The 16,593-nt window shown below is 37.9% G+C and overlaps 1 protein-coding gene across 2 annotated transcripts in view; it reads right to left on the bottom strand.

Annotated features, from left to right (window-relative positions):
* Positions 1–608: 608 nt before the first annotated feature.
* Positions 609–16,593, bottom strand: part of LOC122787495 (smoothelin-like protein 2) — a 391,980-nt gene continuing 375,995 nt past the window's right edge. For both annotated transcript variants that reach the window (XM_044054241.1, XM_044054242.1), the window contains exon 9: positions 609–2,249. In XM_044054241.1, the coding sequence (XP_043910176.1) occupies positions 2,123–2,249 (127 nt within the window). In that variant the 3' untranslated portion in view covers positions 609–2,122. The remainder of the gene's footprint in view (positions 2,250–16,593) is intronic.

Below are 16,593 nucleotides of genomic sequence, written 5' to 3'. Positions count from 1 at the left end.
TAGACCAGATTTTGCCAACAGAAAATCATGACAATGTCTAACAATGTTGCATAGTAATTAATGAAACACAGCATTAAGAATGCCAGTGCTGTGGAAATGGCAACCATCATTACATCACTACCTGGCCTAACACCAGATAAAGAGAACCAGTGCCTGATCTTAACTTTCCTACCAGACAAATCTATTATTAGATGGATTGTTCAGGGCCTTTTTAGTTATACCAAATATGTTTGTACTGTATGAAAATCTGATTCCCTTAAACAACCTGTTATAAGAAAGCCTGAAAGCATGTTAGCAAACTAAAAATAAATTTAACAAAATTGCTCGAAAAGGAACCATGGGAACTATCTTTTAACACATGATTAAATGTGCAATGATTTCCTCTTTGAGCGTTTGGCATCCTTTATGTAAATCCCAAGTGACCCAGCATCTATAACCACATGATGTTTCCTGAAATAGAGACTGTAAAAAGGTATCAAAAGGTAATGTGGTACCCAGTAATCATTTACATTCTGAAAGCTATATTTTACATTCAGTGTAAAATCAAGGACTAACTTAACACAAGAGACCTTTAAATACGAAATGACATGAAAGTCTGTTTCTTTCTTCTGTTATTTCCATTAATAAGTTGGTTTATTTCATCTTGGAAGAAGGCCACAGGAGGAAGGAAACGTAGAAAGAAAATGTTACAATCAATAGTAAATTGTAGTCTACAATAGGAAACTGCCTTTTACTCACATTTTTGGAAGGTACACAGGGTACGTATCTTACCTTTGTTCAAAGATCCATCTTGCTGCAAACTGAAGTAAGCAGTAGAGTACATGAATCATTTTGCACTGAAACCTCAGAAAACACGAAGTCCAGACTTACCGACTGCATAGCAGCCCTGTCCTGTATCATTATTTCTTCAAAATTGCCAGAGGTTTGCAGTACAATAGTTTTACACAGATTCATTTTTTTCTTAAAACTTAGTACTTTGTTTCACTGAAATTAATTATATACTTAGTATTGGGTGCAATTAAAACTGTGTGCTCCAAAAGTCATGCTTGAAGCCTCTTTCAAACCATTTTTTAAACATATGCAAGATCTTTGTTTAAATAAGGAAATGCATTCTACTTCGGAACTTATTTACTGACGTTAGAGTGCTGTGGTTTACAAGTTCTTGAGTAAGTCAGTTGAGGTTTCAGCATTATTTACAAAGGCAGCTTTATTACATGATCTAGCATCAGTCTCACATTCTGAATCGGAGCATATTCGACGATCTCTAATATGTAGCAGGACGAACTCCATCAATTTAATCTCACCTAGAGGCCCTCAACACACCATGCAAAGAACTAAAGTCAGAGTAATTGATGCAGTAAAGGCCATACAAGCTGTTGTAGCATCAATTAAATGTGTGCTATCTAAAAGTAACCAGGGAAGTGCAGCACCCAGAAACAGTCTGGAACAAAACAAGAAATTCATTCAAATTAATGTGAAAAAAAACACTGCATAATAATTCCAGGTATCCAAACATGCAGAAAGAAAAAAAACAGTGCAGCTGACAGGCAGCAGAAGTATGCATTAAAATGCATAGGAATTCCGGTAAAGTTGGCATATGTAAATTCATGGAACTAAAGGAGTAACACACATGCGACACATGGGTTTTTATAACTATTTAAAGGATTATAGATGCAGGAACATTTTTCTACCAAGAATAATGTCTCCTATTAGACAGACCAGTTGGTGTAGCAAAAAAAGCTACAGTTTTAGAATGCACTGATTGATACAGGGCTCTTATTCATTCATTTTCCAGTACCTGCTTTATCTTAGGGAGGGTCACTGGGGAGCTTGATACCATCCCAGTGTAGAAAAACAGCCTTTGTTATTAAAAAATTAAGTCTCTGCACCTTTAAAACATGTCCTTGCATGTTTAAAAACAACAACGTAGCATAATACAGCTAAAACTACATGTAGCACCATGCTGAATCACAGTATGCTGCTCTCTGCGAGACTGAAAACCGTCGATCCAAGCTCAGCAGCTCTGCATGCACTGAATAAAGCAGTGGCATCGCATTCAAAAGATGCATTCCTGAGTCGCCTCAGATGTCGTAAGTTGAGTGTCTCTGCATTAAAGGGTTGGTCATTCAAAACGGCGCAAATGATTGTAGAGAGATTGGACATATGTAAATACACACATAGGGTCTGGCTTGCGTCCCATCATCAACATGTCGTCCACTTCAATTAGACGATCACACTGAGCAAGTTTTCTGCAACACAAATGAAATAAGTTTGTTTATTTCTGTTCATGCCGGTTTCAGTACTTAGGAAAATATCACAGAAGTGCAACATTTTTTAGATTCCCTTCATGACTACATAAATGCATAACATAACATAAACCCTTAGAACCAGTAATAGATAGATGTAGGTATTTACTGTGTTTATATCCTTAAATGCAGCTGTAGCACATTTCTAAAAATTAGCACAAACTAAATAAAATAAGGGCAAATGTAGCTCAGTCTCCACAGCTGAAGACCACAAATCCAACAGTTCCAAAACACACTTTATTAACAAAAATAAATCACTGTGTTAGCGCTTTCATTTTAAACCATGTTAAACTTCATCAGGTCTGATGAAGTTTAACATGGTTTTAAATGAAAGCGGTAACACAGTTAATTTGTTTAATGGGAAAGTCAGACTGGACTCAAGTTCTTTTCACTGGAGGCCCAGGGAGAAAAGCTCAAAATAATTAAGTATTTCCAAAAAAGACAAAAATGCAATTTCTGAAATGCCAGACACAAATGTTAATAGGTTCATTGGAGACTAGGTTAATGGCTTAAGGGCCCTTACAAACCTAGCCAATGTAACTCAATTTTACGCAATACGTGGCCCCTAGAGGCAAGAGGATTGCATAGATTTGTGCCTGTGCATTGAGCATCTTACAGTGTGCCCCTGTCTATAAGGGGCAGAGGCACTACCCCGGGTGTGAATTTATGATTCCCCATCCACTGATCCAAATTGTGTTTGAAGAGGGCCAAGGAGGGGCTCTGCTTAATATGAATAGGAAGCCTGTTCCAAAGAAGGGGCAGTCTTCGAGACACATATCTGTCTCTCCAGCCTGTTTTATTTGAGTCACTGACTAGGTTTAGTTCCCTACTTCATGTAACCCTCATGCTGTTTGACTTGTGGATGTATAGCAGCTCCATCAGGGCTGGATTTGTGAGTGCACTGTAGGTCAGGCATAGATCACCCCTTAATATTCAGTAAGAAACAGAGAAAACGGATGCACAAATGACATAAAGCTATCTTTAAGATGATGATGGTGAGAAAAACACTATGGCAGAGTGAAAAACGAACACAGCTCTAAGAATGGAAAAGTTATCATAATAAGTACAGACTTACATCAGTGAGAGTCGTGATGAAGAAATTTAAACCACAAACACAAAGTATAGCATGCAAAACCCTGCAAAGCATCTTATGGAAGCCAAAGAGAATAATAATGACATGATGGGCAACAAATCAGTACAGTAAGTAGATATGATATCAATTGTCTCCACAGATTATTTATAGTATTATTTATTGACATTTGTTGACCGGGAAAGTCCACTGGGCCCAAAGACCTATTTTCAGTGGAGGCCCGTAGAGAAAAGCTCCATACAATCACAGAAATTTTTACATAACATCAGCTTAACTTTGAAAGTCAAGAAAGTTTTTACATAATACAAACTGAAGTAGATATACAAGACAAATACATATTATAGAGGTATACAATACAAGAAAATAAACCCAGTGTGTTGAATTTTTAGTAATTCTGTTTGTATATTCTCATAAGTAAGAATACTGTCTAATCAATTATGTTTATTCAGCCACAGAAATAGAGAGATTGGATACAAAGACAGATGCTGTAAACTGCAACTATATTAAGTTAGTAAAAGTATCTGTAGCGTACAGTGGCCAAAACATTTAAGGTGGTTTAATCATACGACTACAAGAACAGACAAGGTTATTGAGATAGTGTTCTTTTAGTGCAAATTTAAATGTTTTTAAAGAGTCTAGTTGAGTAAGAGAGAAGGGAGCGCACAGGAATGCAGCATACAGGCATGCAGTATTATTATTGTGACCAGTGAAATATAAAGAAAACAATGAAAGCCACTGTGGTGCCAGGGGAAGCCAATGTAGTGAAAACTGATTTAAAGATGTTATACATTTTTTTATACGTTTTTTCATTCTCATTTCCAACTTGTAATGCATTCCCCATGAAAAAAAGTGTGTGTAACCCCGTGACCTTTTGTCTAGTAAATGTAAAAGCAGACGAAAGGAAGAAAAATGCACAAATCAAGTGTGAATGGATTACTGAGGCTAGACTTTGTCGCTTATTTTTACCTGCTGTGTACTACTGGTGTGACTCAATAGATCATCAGCTCTCTTTGCATTGGTGGTAGTAGTGTCATCAACCCATGACAGACATGTTCAGTGTAAAAAAAAACATGCTGACAATACTCCAGCTCCCAGCTGTTATGTTCCCCATGTTTAAATGCATTATTTCATGTCACCCTTTCCCTTTTACTATGATGATTTTTAAAGTAAATGGCACTAGCCATGGCCTTTTCATCTCATCACTCTGTCCCTTTCACTGTAAAGTTCACTGATCTGCAGATTTGGTCTATCCATGTGACAAAACCTCATGGTTGTCTTTAATTTACACTCACTCTCAGAATGTACTGAGTACCCAGTACCTGTGCATGATCCTGATCTGTTCTGTGCAACGTCTTACATACATGAATCCGCTGATAATGGTTGTTGTAATAAAAATGTGTGACTGACTGAAACAGCAAACAGGAAACTAACGTAACCTGGATAGCAATGCACACATGCCTGCAAGTCATCTGTTTCCCTTTCCAACTTACAGTATAACTAAGCAAGTCATCTGCTAATCACTACAGCTTTTGCAATTACCTTCAGTGAAAAGAGGGGCACATACACAGTTGTGAGGGGGAGCTTACAAATATGTTAAAAGGTGATGGTGATTAGGACATAGTGAGACAGTAAAATAATGCCAATAGAAGACAGTGACAGAATCAGTAATTGGTCTGGTGGACCGAGTGCTCTGATGGTCTGGTTTCTTTGATTCCTAGTATTTCCGTTGCAGACTAGTCTGAAGTTTTGGATATTGGTAGAAATGTCTTAAACTGCATTGTATATTATACTACACAAACATTTCCAAATATAGAAAAAAACTACAGTACCACAAAGTATCAGTTGATGGAATAGTTCTTACTATTTTATTGTTGTTAGTTAACATGAAACTCAGCAAGAAAACAAACTTGACAGGAGACTTTTTTTCCCTAAGAAGAACAGAATAAATCTCATATCAAATCATACAGTATTGTTAAACAGGTTATGTTGCAACTCAAAACAGCACTGATGCTTTCTTCTCAGCATGGAGATGATTTTTGTTTTTATTAGTATGAGAATGTACTGCAGGTAGTAACATTTTTCACAGTAAGGGATACATAGTTTAAGAAAATATGAGAAGTTTAGGAATTTAAGAAAAAGAAACAAATTCACAATTTTGTCTAACATAAATGGTAAAAGGCATTAACACTTTAAATTACAAAAAACTAAATTGATAAAAAGAAAACTGCTATATGGAAAGCAGTACATATTATGTTTTGTTACTACTTCATGTGCTCAACAAATTATACAACTCATCAGGCATGTTAAAAAAGAACATTCCTAGAGAAACCTGAGGTATTCAATGGCAGCTAGCACCTCGTAAACTATAGGTATGTGCAAGTGACTGGAAGATCGTTTTAAATATCCAGCCATCCATTTTCTAATAACTATTTGCCCTGTCTGAAGGTTATAATGAAGTAGTTTAAATACACTGACTTAACATAAACATTTAAGCATTTTTATACTATGCATAAGAGAGCAGACAATTTTGAAAGACATGACCAAACAGATTCCAATGCGATCTCTTTTAATTGCTATACTCTGCAGTTCCTAACAGAGTGTCTAACGTAAACATGTATGTATGTTCATCATACTGATCACTCCCGCAATAGCATTAGCTACATGGGTTATACAACAGCCAGACAGCTTCTAAAGTGTCAGGGCACCTTCCACACACCCCAGCTATCAGTCAGTTTGAGCTGAGCTGACTACAAAAGGAATATTTGGGCCCCAAGCCCTCCAGAGCTTTCTTGCCACCAAAGAATATACTCGTCTGAGGCTTTTGAGGACTGATGGTTGGCTTATGTTGTTTCTTTGCTGGACAGATAAATTCCCTCTGGGGGTGAATCTTCCATTTTAAAATATTGTTTGTTTCATAACACTTTCCTGTTCAAAAAAGTTATTTTAAAACTAGGAGTTTGTGTTTTAATGGACTGTCACAAGACTGTATTGTACTTTGAAATGAGAGTCCTGTTTTACTCTCAGTTTAAAAGTTATTTGAACTAAATTAAAACCATGTTTTTCTGAAGTAAAATTGTGTTTGCTTTACTTTTTGGAACTGGCAGTTTACTGATTGTGGAAAAAGTGACTTTTAAGGCTTTTTTTTTTTTTTTGTGTTTTACCAGCTTTTGCTGCTAGTTTTCCCTAGGAGTCACTTACCATTTCACATTGACCATAGAACAGACTGTCACTGCTTCTTCCAGCCATAAAAAGAAAAAAGTTAAGCAAACAGGCTAGCAGTTTTCTTCAGCTGCAGCTGGAAGACTCTGCTGTGGCCATAAGTTGTATCTTAGACCATTTATTATTTACCCCAGATCACTCTGGTGCAGCATCGACAGCCATTATGGACTGGGGGTTAATTACATCTTCTGAGGCTGTTGGGTTTATCTTTGTGAGCGAGAGAGTCACTTTGTTGGTACTGGGAGAGGGAACAGGGAAGGCTTGTTGTGACCATCCCTAGGAAAGCTGCTACTGCCATTAACAATACTGCTGGCCCCAGTTTTCCTGTCAAAAATAAACAGAAAAATAAATATGTATCTACTTCTTCTCAAATTTCCTTAGTCATCTGGCTCAGTATTTAATTCAGGCTATAGATCCTACTTATAAACAGTTTCTGATAAAAGAAAGAGGGATACTGCCTTTCCAGAAGAGACTCGAGTCTGAATCTGGACAAGAAGAGACATATGCAGGGTTTTCTCCTGGATTTCTGATTTTAGACTAAGAGGTGAGCTCAGTTTCTGAGCCCATGTGAGATTTCTCTTTCTCTGAAAGTATTTCCAAAATGTGCCAGTGTTTTCATTGGGAGAACATTGAGGTTTCTCAGTCCCTCAGGAAACACTATGAGCTGTTACAGAAGGAATTTCCAGAACCTTCACCCAGTCCTCCAGTTCTGCCATCTGTGGAGAATGTGCATCTTACTGCCTGCAGTTTTCCTGACAGTCAGCCAGCTGCCCTTAAGAAAAAAAAGAAAAAAGAAACAGATAAGATACATATAGTTCCTCAATCTTTTAATTGTTGTATACACTCTTCCTACACCTGATGCAGCAGCTATATTTTATTTTATTTATTTAACATTTGTTAACTGGGAAAGTCTGACTTGGAATGAAGCCAATTTTCAGCGGAGGCCCAGGGAGAAATGCTTCAGCTGCATATCTTTGTAACGCGGGAGGAAATCGGAGCACTCTGAGGAAACCCACACGACTGCAGGGAGGACATGCCGATTCCGCACAGAAGGCACCCCAGCCAAGAATCGAACTGGAGAGCCTCTTGCTGTGAGGTGACAACTCTACAGCTGCACCACTGGGCCGACCGCTGTAAAGTTACAGCTGTAGTTAATCCTATTTCTGCTAAACATTCAGCTAATTCCAGCCATACTCTTTCTGATAAGGATGGAAAGATTATTGAGAAGTATGAGAAAAACGTGTATGCTTCGGCAACTTTGAATTTTCAGAACTTTGAACTGTCAGGGTAAATGTTAGTTTGTTCTGAGCAATTGTAAAAGTATAAGGAATGTTTTGTTGTCTGCAGTTTCTTCTTGTGAGGAAGAATCTAATTTAACTTAAGTTTCTTCTAGTGTAAAGTCACTACACATTGTTTACAGTGTGTGCATGACTCAGTTGATACTTTTTCCAGGGCTATGGCCACCAATACTGTTTTGAGAAGCTTTACCTGTCTGCATTTTCAGAACCTCCAAGATGATGTTAAAAAAGAGATTTTCAATTTTCCTTTGGCTAGAAATTTAATTTTTGGCCTGTCTGCTGCAGATGTGATCAAAAATGTTTTTTTTTTTTTTTTTTTTTTTTTTTGTAGGGGGGGGGGTAGCTGATACAGGAAACCTTTAAGATTTTTCAGTTCTCCTTTTCCAAATTTTCTAAGGGATTCTCTAACCCTCATCCAGTTTTGGAAAAATATAAAATAAACAGTCTAAACTAAATGTATGAAAGTAGACATTTAAGAAAAAATAGCAAGGGGTTTCAGAAAGAATTCTGGAATCTCATAAAACCAAGGACAATCCAACAAGTCAGAAAGACTCTTTAAGGGACATTGTTGCAGTAGATAGTTCAAATTGTCTAGCTCCAGTTTTAGCTCATTGAAGGCTACAGTGTATGCATATTTTTCTGTATTTAGATGACTAGTTTACCTTTGCAAAGTCTTTTTCAAAGTGACAGGAATTTCTCTCTTGGGTCAGATTTGATCCATCTGTGGAGAGTTCCTCAAGTAGACCTTTTAGACTTCTCTCTGAATAATCAGCTGGCAGGATTCCTCACCAGGATTCTATGCAAGAAGGCCTGGAAGACAGATGCGTTTTATTTTCCTTGGACAGGAATGCTCCTATATACTTATGAAGATTCAGAGGAAATCCTCTAAGATCATTGTAGTGACTCCCTTCTGGTCCAGACAACCATGGTTCTCCTTTCTTTTGGCAATGGCCAGGGAGAATTACCACAAGCTTCCTCATGGACTGGATCTACTCCTACAAGAACAGGGACAAGGGGTGTCTGATATACTTCAACCCCATCAAATTTTGTTGACTGCTTGGATGATAGGGTTTTAATTCCTTTTAGGCAGCGGTTTACCAAGGATGTACAGAAGGTACTAATGGAAGCAAGAAAACCTGCTACAAGAAAATTATACATTAATAAATGGAAAAGGTTTTCTAGTTGGTGCCAGTAACATAACCGGCACCCATTTAGGCCTAGTTGTTCTCTGGGTTTACAATATTTGTGCAAGTTTCTATCCTATGGCCTTTCTTACTCCTCTGTTAAGATTAATTTATTGGCTATTTCAGCATGCCTGCTCATGGATGATCCTTTCAATGCATTCTCATATGTCAAGTATTTTTGAAAGGGATTTTGCATAATAGGTCCCCTAGAAAACTAGTGGCCCCTCCTTGGGATCTTACTTTTGTGTTAGAGAAGCTAACACCTGCTCCATTTGTACTAACTAACCTGAGGTTAACATGCAAGTTCTACTGAGTGCTCTGACATCTGCAAAGTTATTTGAGTTGCAAGCTTTTATGGTGAGCCAACCCTATCTCATTTTCCACAGAAAGTGGGTTTCTTTGAGAACTAGTTGTTCTTTTATACCTAAAGTGGTATCCATGGCTACTGTAAGCCAAACTTTCCAGCTCCTCATTTTACTTCCTGAACCTAAAAATGGAGGAGGATGGGTACTCAATACCTCGGATATCCACAGACAACTCAGCTACAGTCTTGGCACAACTCAAGTCTTTCAGATCTTTGGATGAATTGTTCAATTCATGTGAAGATAAGAAGGGGCAACCTGTGCGTAAAAAGACCATTTCCAAATGGTTGTCTAAGGCTATTACCTTTTATTATACTCACCACAATAAATCTATTCCAGGCAGGGTCAAGGCTCACTCTACAGGGGCCTTGGTTTCATCCATGGCTTTTTGTAAAGGGTTGGATTCTAGAAGTATTGCAGAAGCTGCAACCTGGCCCTCAGTACTTATTTTTACAAAGCACTGTAAGCTTGACTCCTCCTTTATGTCTGCATCACGCTTTGTTAGGGCCATTCTCCAGGGGCTACTGGACATTTCTCCTTTCACCTCCCAAATGTTGTAAAAACTAGGATACTCTACTCCTATAGCTTAGGCTACTGCAGCAGTGATCAATATGATGAACAAAATACAGCTGGGTAAGTAAATCTACCATAACAGTAGGTGTTAGAATGATCACTTTTGGAGTATCTGCTCCCTTCCTCCATCCCCCTTCTTTTTGTGTGTGTGGTGTTTAAGCCAGAGTGTGGGCATTTATTTTTTGCTTTTTGTAGCATTGTCCTTTCAGGTCTCAGCATTCCTATCTCTGTTGGCATGAAAGATCTGAAGGACTTGGCACCCAAACCAATTGTTTTAGTCAGCTTGAGCTGACTACTGGTTTGGGCACATGGAAGATGTCCTGAAGCTTTGGTTGCTGGCTGGCTATTATATTCTAGGCAGGATAATAACCCATTTAGATAAGGTTATTGCATCAGTGATCATTTGAACATCATCTGTTATGGTAAGTTTACTTGGGCAACTGTACTGTCTGCCTATATGTAGAGCTTTACTACATACATGATTGTAGGGGTGACAGTCTGCAGTATTTTCATACTCCTTGGGCAAGGCTGTGAAAGGGGCGGGGCTTCTTTCTACAGCCTATCAGTTATTTAGCTGCCCTAACAGGTGTCACTTCACTGAAACTCAAATGGACAAATCTGATTCAGCAAAACTGCACTTCTTGAACGTTTTTAATAACTTACCCCACTGTAACTTATACTGCTTAAGAGAATACAAGGCCAATCCCCCCCTAGATGTGGACAACTTTGGCCCCACATTTAAAAATTCTCGGTCACTTCCAATTCCCTAAATAAGCTTTGCCTGGTTCCTTTTTTTTTCTGAAAAGGAAACTGATCAGATAAAACCATCACCAAACTACATTTAATCAGAAAACAGAAAAGAAGGCTTGGTCAAGTGTTGTTTTTAGTAATACATTTGCGGTCTATACATTTCTGTCTAGCATGCCACACTAACTCTGTACGTCATTCAGATAAACTTCAAATTATGCATCGGTGGTGTAACTTAGGAAAATGCAAATGCTATATTAGGACCTTTTTATCAGGTCAATTTCTACAGTCAGAATTGTAATCTACCAGACTTCCTGAAAGGCTACCAGAAGTTTTTTTTCAAAGACTTTTCAAGATTGCCAATATTATGTACACATTTTCAAAGCTGCACTAATCAGATGTTAATTTTGCAAAACCGTCTGGGTTATGCATCTTGCACGCAGAATACGTTATGTAGTTTTCTGATATGTACTCTAATTCCTTAAGTAACCCACTTTTCTATGTCACATCTGAAAACAATTCCTGCAGATCTAGAATAATTCATCTAGTTAAAGACAACTTAAGCTGCAATTATTTCTATAATAAAAAAAAAAAAACAATAACAAAACAGCAACTGCTACTTTGTTATAGAAAGCGATTATGATCACTGACAAGAATTCCTTAACCTAACCTAATTTTCCCAATGCCAAACTTACTGCAGAAGCAGCACATCTTACTTAACCAGCAGATTATGTTTTTATACCCTCATAAGAAATATTGTTAAGAATTCCCTAGAAGTTTTAAATTCCTCTAGCATTCATGGTCCCTATAATCTCTTCAGGAATGCTTTTATAGTCATTCAGTATGATGGAATAAAGTTAGTGCACTTTGAGTACCCTTGTTTCTCCCCTCTCCTCAAAACATGTCCCTCGTCTGTATGTTGGAGGCGGAGCCTTCTTTCTTGTGGTTTCACACCCTGTTAAAAACATCACCCTTTTCATTGAATAATTACACATCATGCTCTAAAGATCATACAATATAGTCAAGCCCCATCCTAAATTACAGATCCAGGCCCACAAAGTCCCTTATTCCAGCACATATTATATAGTGGATGACAAAAAGTGAATCAGGAGGTTAAGGCAAACAACTGATTTCTGTTTCCATGGCAACTCAATACAGAGGAAATGGCAAGAGAGTCTTTTACATGCTTTCCATTCTGTAGAAATAAGGTAAGTATAAATTATATAACCCTGAGAATGCCTGTAAGGTTACAACATAATGGGCTCTGCTTACCATTTAATATAACAAATATTTCTCTGTGAAACACACAATGAGGAATAACACTGCCTGGTATTTTTTTCCAAGCAAGAATTTTCTCAACAATAATCCAAAAATCATCTAAAGAACAACTGCACCATGCAGCCTGTGTTTTCCCAAATCATTTGTTGCACTGGAGGATTAGTTCTTCCAACGCAACAGAAGATGCGTGCTCTGACTTCCCCTATGAACTCGAGACACTAGACAGGAAGAAGATGTCAGCAGTTGAAGTGAAACTGTATTTACAAATAAAAAGTATGCATTTTACTTTAGTTATTATCTGCTCTCCCACCGCTACTTGGATTTGTTATATACTGACATATATCACAGCAGTCAAAAACAGAAAGAAAGGAGAGAAGCATTTCAAGCTTTTTTCCCCTACGTTTAAAAAATTTTTCACATGGAATATAGTACAGAGCTAAATGAACTGTAAGTCTGGAAGAATGTATGGGACTATTGGCTTGCCATAAGTAGCGTTTCCTGAAAAGTTATTTTAATGCACTCCTCTTTGTACTTTATTACAAGCATAAAACTGATTGTTTTGCCTTAGGTAACAAAATATGAGCAGCTGTGGAGACTGGTACATAGTTTACCCATGAATTAAGGTTGTGTGATGGATTGGTGTTGACTGATGTCACTGTACAAAAATGCATAACGTACAACACATGTTCTCAGGGGAATGGTTGGAAGAAAAAAACAATTATTGCAGTATCCAAGTAAAATGATTGTTTGCAGCCTGTCTCTGATTGACTAGCACTGATGGTGTCATTACTGTACTATTCTGTCACTGAGAATGACCTATAGTGCAAATGTTATACAAATCAAGTGCTTAGAACTGACTTGCATCTTGAATAACAACAACATTCCCCTGGAATTCAAAGCTGTTAAGAGTTTCAAAATGTTAAATCAAATAGAGAAAGTAAAACACCATTACAGTCCTGCTTACCATTTCTAATAAGTAATATAAATCAACATTCTTCTTACTGGGGAATATTAAAATGACCAAAAATGTGACAGGGCAGATGCTGCAGGCGCACATATGGGCATAATTAATCAGAAAGAGCCTACAGTCCCTCAAGATCATCCACTATGGATGGTATTGCTGCATTTAAAAGTGCTTGCAGATAGCAATGATGTTACAAAAAATCCCATTAAATCCAGTAACAGTTAGGAACTATTCCACGGCAAATTACCTTTTATTAAGGGATGATTTGTCAAAATTCAGTGCCCCTCCAGACCCTGAGACCACCGCGACCTATGCTGAATTGTTCTCAGAAACGCTGTACAACCATGTCAATGGCTGCATGAAGACTGCTGTACCAAACAGAAGTAAGTCCAGAACTAGTCCCAGAAACAAACCACCCTGGCGACATCATAACACAAAAGGAAAAAATATATGGCAAAAATCAGGAAGGGTAATTCACATAAAGATAAAAATACTCTCATCAAACTGAATAGTCAACTAAGAGGGATAATTATGTCAAGCAAACCCAACTTTGAGATTAAGATAGCCTCCCAGGTGAAAGACAACCATAAGGCCTTCTACAGCTATGTCAGAAACCTCAAGGGCAGCGCATAGCAATCTGCTGAACTGGTGGTTAATGGTGCCACATTCACCAAGCCAGTTGATATAGCAAACCTGTTATTGGACAAATTTAGTTCAAGCTTTACCCCCCTCTCACCCCTAAACACCCCCCTAAAAATACCCTCAAACATAAACCCCCTAACTATAACTAGGGAGCATGTACTGGCTGCACTCACTAAAGCCAAGAACGGCCACAGTGGGCCGCAATGACATCCCAGAATGCCTTCTGAATAATGTAAGATGCGACTTATCAGGATCCTGAAGTCATTATTTACCTACAGTCTTAGAACAGGCTTTGTGTCACATGAGTGGAGGACTGCAACAGCCATCCCCCTTCATAAGGGAGGACCTTCAAAAGAGCTTGGAAACTACAGACCTACTAGTATGACTAGTCTCATTTGCAAAGCTATAGAAAGAATTATCATGGAAATTATTAACAAAGACATGCAAGACCTCCACACACTGGATCCATCCCAGGTTGAATTTGTCAAAGGAAGGACATATTTATCGAGTCTGGTGGACTTCATTGAAAATGTCACTAAGACAATGGATGAGGGGGAAATGATGCATACAGTCTATCTAGATCTGGCTAAAGCATTTGATACAATATCCTACAAAGGCATTGACAAAAACCTTACAGAACTAGCTATAAACCCCTTTATAAAATGCTGGATAGATAGCTGGCTCTCTGATAGGACCCAGGAGGTTAGAATCAGCAACAACACCTCAACAAAGAAACTGGTAACCAATGGAGTCTCTCAGGGCTCTGTGTGGGACCCCACTCCTCTTTGGCATTTACTTCTCAGATGTCAAAGCCAATGTCAAAGACCTCTGACTAACAAAGTTCTCAGATGTTTGCAAACTGGGAGCAGTCACTGAATATCCCCAAAGCAAAACACCCTTCAGGAAGGTCTAACACATACCAATTCTTGGTTGCCAAAGCCATGGCTTAAAACCCAATACCAAGAAATGCATTATAGTACCTTTTGGCCACCCTGGGTAACTAGCTAATCAATAAAACACCCTTAAAAGGTGATTCACTAGTCAGATTGTAACTTAACCTTTGACCAACATGTACCCAAGGTAGTAAGAAATTCCTTGTTATGTTACTAAAGACATAGCATCTAGGTACAGAGAGGTGGTCATACCACTGGAAATGGCCCTTATCAGACCCATCATAGTGTACAATGCCCCCGTTGTTATGTACCTGGCCAGACACGTGCAGCAACTATAATTATCACAAAGGTTCCTTATTAAAAATAAATACAGGTAATAAACAAAATGTCCTAAGGAGATCACCTCAAATCCTTGCCTGTTTACTCAGTGTCATACAGAATTCTGAGAGGTGATCTTTGCCTGGTAGACAAGTAATCCTTGGACCCTGTTTTGATGAACCTTTTGCACATCTGCAAAACAAACCACATCAGATTAAAAGACCTAAATTCTGCTTGTGACATAAATAGGACATGTAAGAGATAAAGATATGTTTCTCAGACAACTCCCATTCTCTGGAACAGGCTTTCCATCAATATGAAGCAGAGTTGCTCCCTATCCCTATTTAAGTGCAACTTGGACCAATAGACGGGTATCAGAAATTCACCCCTGGTCTGGTGCCTGTCTCTGATAGACAGGCACAGTCAGTAAATCACCCCCTCTATAAATCAGATTTGTGAGTCACATTTGGGTTGCAAGGCTAGGCTTACAAAGGTCCTAGTGGTTGTTAGCCATGTACAGACCTATGAACCTATGGTAGTAAACCATGTGATATGCTTTCCTCTACATTATCATGCAGTTTGAAAGCAAAGCCGATGCAGCTGGTAATGCATCACCTGGTCCTTTTTGTTTCACATTTTTTGAATACCATTAAATTCCTTAGCAAATGCAGAGCAGGACATATAATTTCATCTTTCATTTGAATGAGATAAAGCTACAATCCTCAAACTCTCTCATTGTAGCTCAATTTATAGGAAAACTAGAAATTGTGGATACAGAAATTTGTCTTATTCCTTACTGTGAATGTTAAAGTATGAAAAACTTAAGAGAACACTTTTTGCTGTGAATTTCCCCATCCAGTAGAGCATGAGTCCTTTAAAGTTTAAAATATATCTGAGTTTGTTTCAAGAGGGGCAGAAAGAAAGAGTGGCAGTGGTGAGGCAGAAGAGGTTAGAAAACAAATCTGCCACATGTTCACCATTTGTTCTTTGTGAGAACAAAAGGTCCAACAGAAAATATTGTTGCTGATGTTGCCAAATTAAACAAGAGAGCAAGAGATGGTGAGTTTGAAAAATTGCATAATTAGTTAGTATAAGAAAGAATTATGTAGTACACACACCAAATCTGATGCTGCAAAAGGCAATGCTGAAAAATGTGACCAATGGTTGTAGAGTAAGTGTAAGTATTTGATTCTAATGAGCTAACAACAATTTACAGCTGCATGTGGGAATGGAAACAAAAACAAAAACAAAACAAAGAAAAAATTGCTTAAATGATTTTTGAGATTCATAAAAGACATGAGAATTGTAACAAAACTCTTGTTCATACAGTCTACATGAGGTGTGGTTACAAGCATAATAAGAATATAAATGGCCTAAATTTAATCGGCTACTCCAAACTTCTGGCAAAGAAAAGTATTAACTAAAATGCATAAAATGTGAGACATGAACATGCATTTGAAAAGAGAGTAAGTGGCAGAACAAAGTCATGAAAATTACAAATTTCTGAGCAAAATATGTGTTGAATGAACATACTGTGCAAGAAAGTGAACCGGAACAAGGTGATCAGTCAGGTATGGACAGAGAATATCAAAAAATGTGGTGTTTAGAACAGGTGAGTATAGAGCAAGATGCAATGTTTGCTCTAATATTTAAACTACTGAAATGGGAAGAATAAATTAAAGCCTTATATGTGCAAGTAATTACATATTCAGGTCAACA

The sequence above is a fragment of the Protopterus annectens genome, chromosome 13.part0 (genome assembly GCF_019279795.1).
Source record: "Protopterus annectens isolate FY-2018-M chromosome 13.part0, PAN1.0, whole genome shotgun sequence".
Taxonomy (NCBI): domain Eukaryota; kingdom Metazoa; phylum Chordata; order Ceratodontiformes; family Protopteridae; genus Protopterus; species Protopterus annectens.
The sequence above is the reverse complement of the archived record's forward strand: the minus strand, read 5'-3'. Positions and strand labels throughout refer to the sequence as shown.